Source organism: Meleagris gallopavo, chromosome 3 (genome assembly GCF_905368555.1).
Source record: "Meleagris gallopavo chromosome 3, MGAL_WU_HG_1.1, whole genome shotgun sequence".
Classification (NCBI taxonomy): domain Eukaryota; kingdom Metazoa; phylum Chordata; class Aves; order Galliformes; family Phasianidae; genus Meleagris; species Meleagris gallopavo.
The window spans coordinates 89,330,191-89,331,881 of NC_139406.1; the positions used below are offsets into that span (position 1 = coordinate 89,330,191).

At 46.2% G+C, this 1,691-nt stretch overlaps 1 protein-coding gene across 1 annotated transcript; it reads right to left on the minus strand.

The window, feature by feature from the left end:
- Positions 1–204: 204 nt before the first annotated feature.
- Positions 205–1,212, minus strand: LOC146544806 (uncharacterized). The gene has a single exon (XM_085219944.1). It carries the CDS (start codon positions 1,210–1,212, stop codon positions 205–207), a length of 1,008 nt encoding a protein of 335 aa, XP_085076070.1.
- Between the last annotated feature and the right edge of the window lie 479 nt (positions 1,213–1,691).

Here is a 1,691-nt window from a genome sequence, read left to right on the forward strand (position 1 = left end):
TACTGATCAGAATAGGAGGATATTTACTACTTTTGTGCATCTCAGAAATTAGGGAGATGTTCAACAGTGTTAACTTTTCACATTGTGATCCACTAATGTCTGTAGATACTCTTTTGAAGACTTCTACCTAGAAAGTCAGTCTAGACCACTTTACTGAATAGCTGTTGTGTCTAAACCTCCTGTGCATGACCTGGAGCATGATATTCAGTCTTCATCCACCTGGATGATGTCTCCTAAGGCCATCCTTCGAGAAGACTGTCTCTTTACAAAGGAAGTTTCGTCCGTTTCCTCTTGCTGTGCTCCTCTTTCCTTCTGCTTTTTGGCCACATTCTCAATGAGCTTGCTCGCATCACTGAGGGTTTTTTGTGTTCGCTGACCTGCAGATTTCTTCTTCCCTTCTCCCACACTGGAATCTGTGACCTTTAAGGGTTTGGCTTTCCCCTGGTCTTCCTGCTGCTCTTTCATGTGCCTTACTCTGAATCGGCGTCGACAATTGTTCTGGTAAGGATCAGAGATGCTGTCAGGGCTGCTAGACTCTTCATGTACATCCACCTGGAGAATGGGAATTGATGCTTTATGAAGTGTCCTGGGAGCCTCTTCAACACCTGGTTGCTTAGTCAGTTTTGAGCCTGTCTCTGGAGGCAAAATAACTTGAATTTCTCCCAGGGGCTTGCTGCTTTTAGGGGAAAGGGGACCATCTTTATTTTCCATAGCAGCCTTCTCACTGAGCTTTATCTTATGAAGGTTTTCCAGCTCCCCCTGGGCCAAATTCCTCACTCTTTTTACATGGGGTTCATTGCTGATGGAGCTAATAGCTGTCAGCTTCTGAGCAGCCATTTGGGCTTCTCTCTGGATGCTCATAATCTTTTGAAGCTGGGCTTCTTTCACTTCCACCGGGATCTCCAGAGGAGCCAACTTCACTGGTCTTTTCAGGGTAACATTCTCTGTGCTATATGACTCATTTGCACGGTGCAGGCTGGGAGACAAAGACCCCTCTCTCTTTATCTTTTCTGGCCACAACTTTTTATCTCCCTGGGCTATCTTCTTCTCTGACATCCTGGGTGAAGGAGGATGGACACCAGGGTTTCTGTGTTCACTTCCTGACTTCTCTTTTGGCAGGATAAGTGTAGGATTCTTGTTGGGCTGCAGGTTCACAATGGTAACTTCACTGACATTGCAGTTATATCGGGGCATCAACTTTTCCTCATCCATTGGTGCACCCTTAAAGAAAGCAAACAGATACATTATTCACTATCATACCTCACATTAATGGTCTATTAGCTTTTTATATAACGTTTGAGAGTCACAGAATCACAGAATCACAGAATTGTAGGGGTTCGAAGGGACCTCTAGAGATCATCGAGACCAACCCCCCTGCCAAAGCAGGTTCCCTACACCAGGTCGCACAGGTAGGCGTCCAGGCGAGACTTGAATATCTCCAGAGAAGGAGACTCCACAACCTCCCTGGGCAGCCTGTTCCAGTGCTCCGTCACCCTCACCGTGAAGAAGTTCTTACGCACATTCGTGCGAAACTTCCTATGCTGCAGCTTATGTCCGTTTCCCCTCGTCCTGTCTCCACGTACCACTGAAAAGAGACTGGCTTAGTTTCCCCTCAAACTCTCCCTAATTTCACAAGGTGCTTTTCTCTAAAGGACAGACACTTAATCCAGTGGTGATTTTGCTAGTGTCAA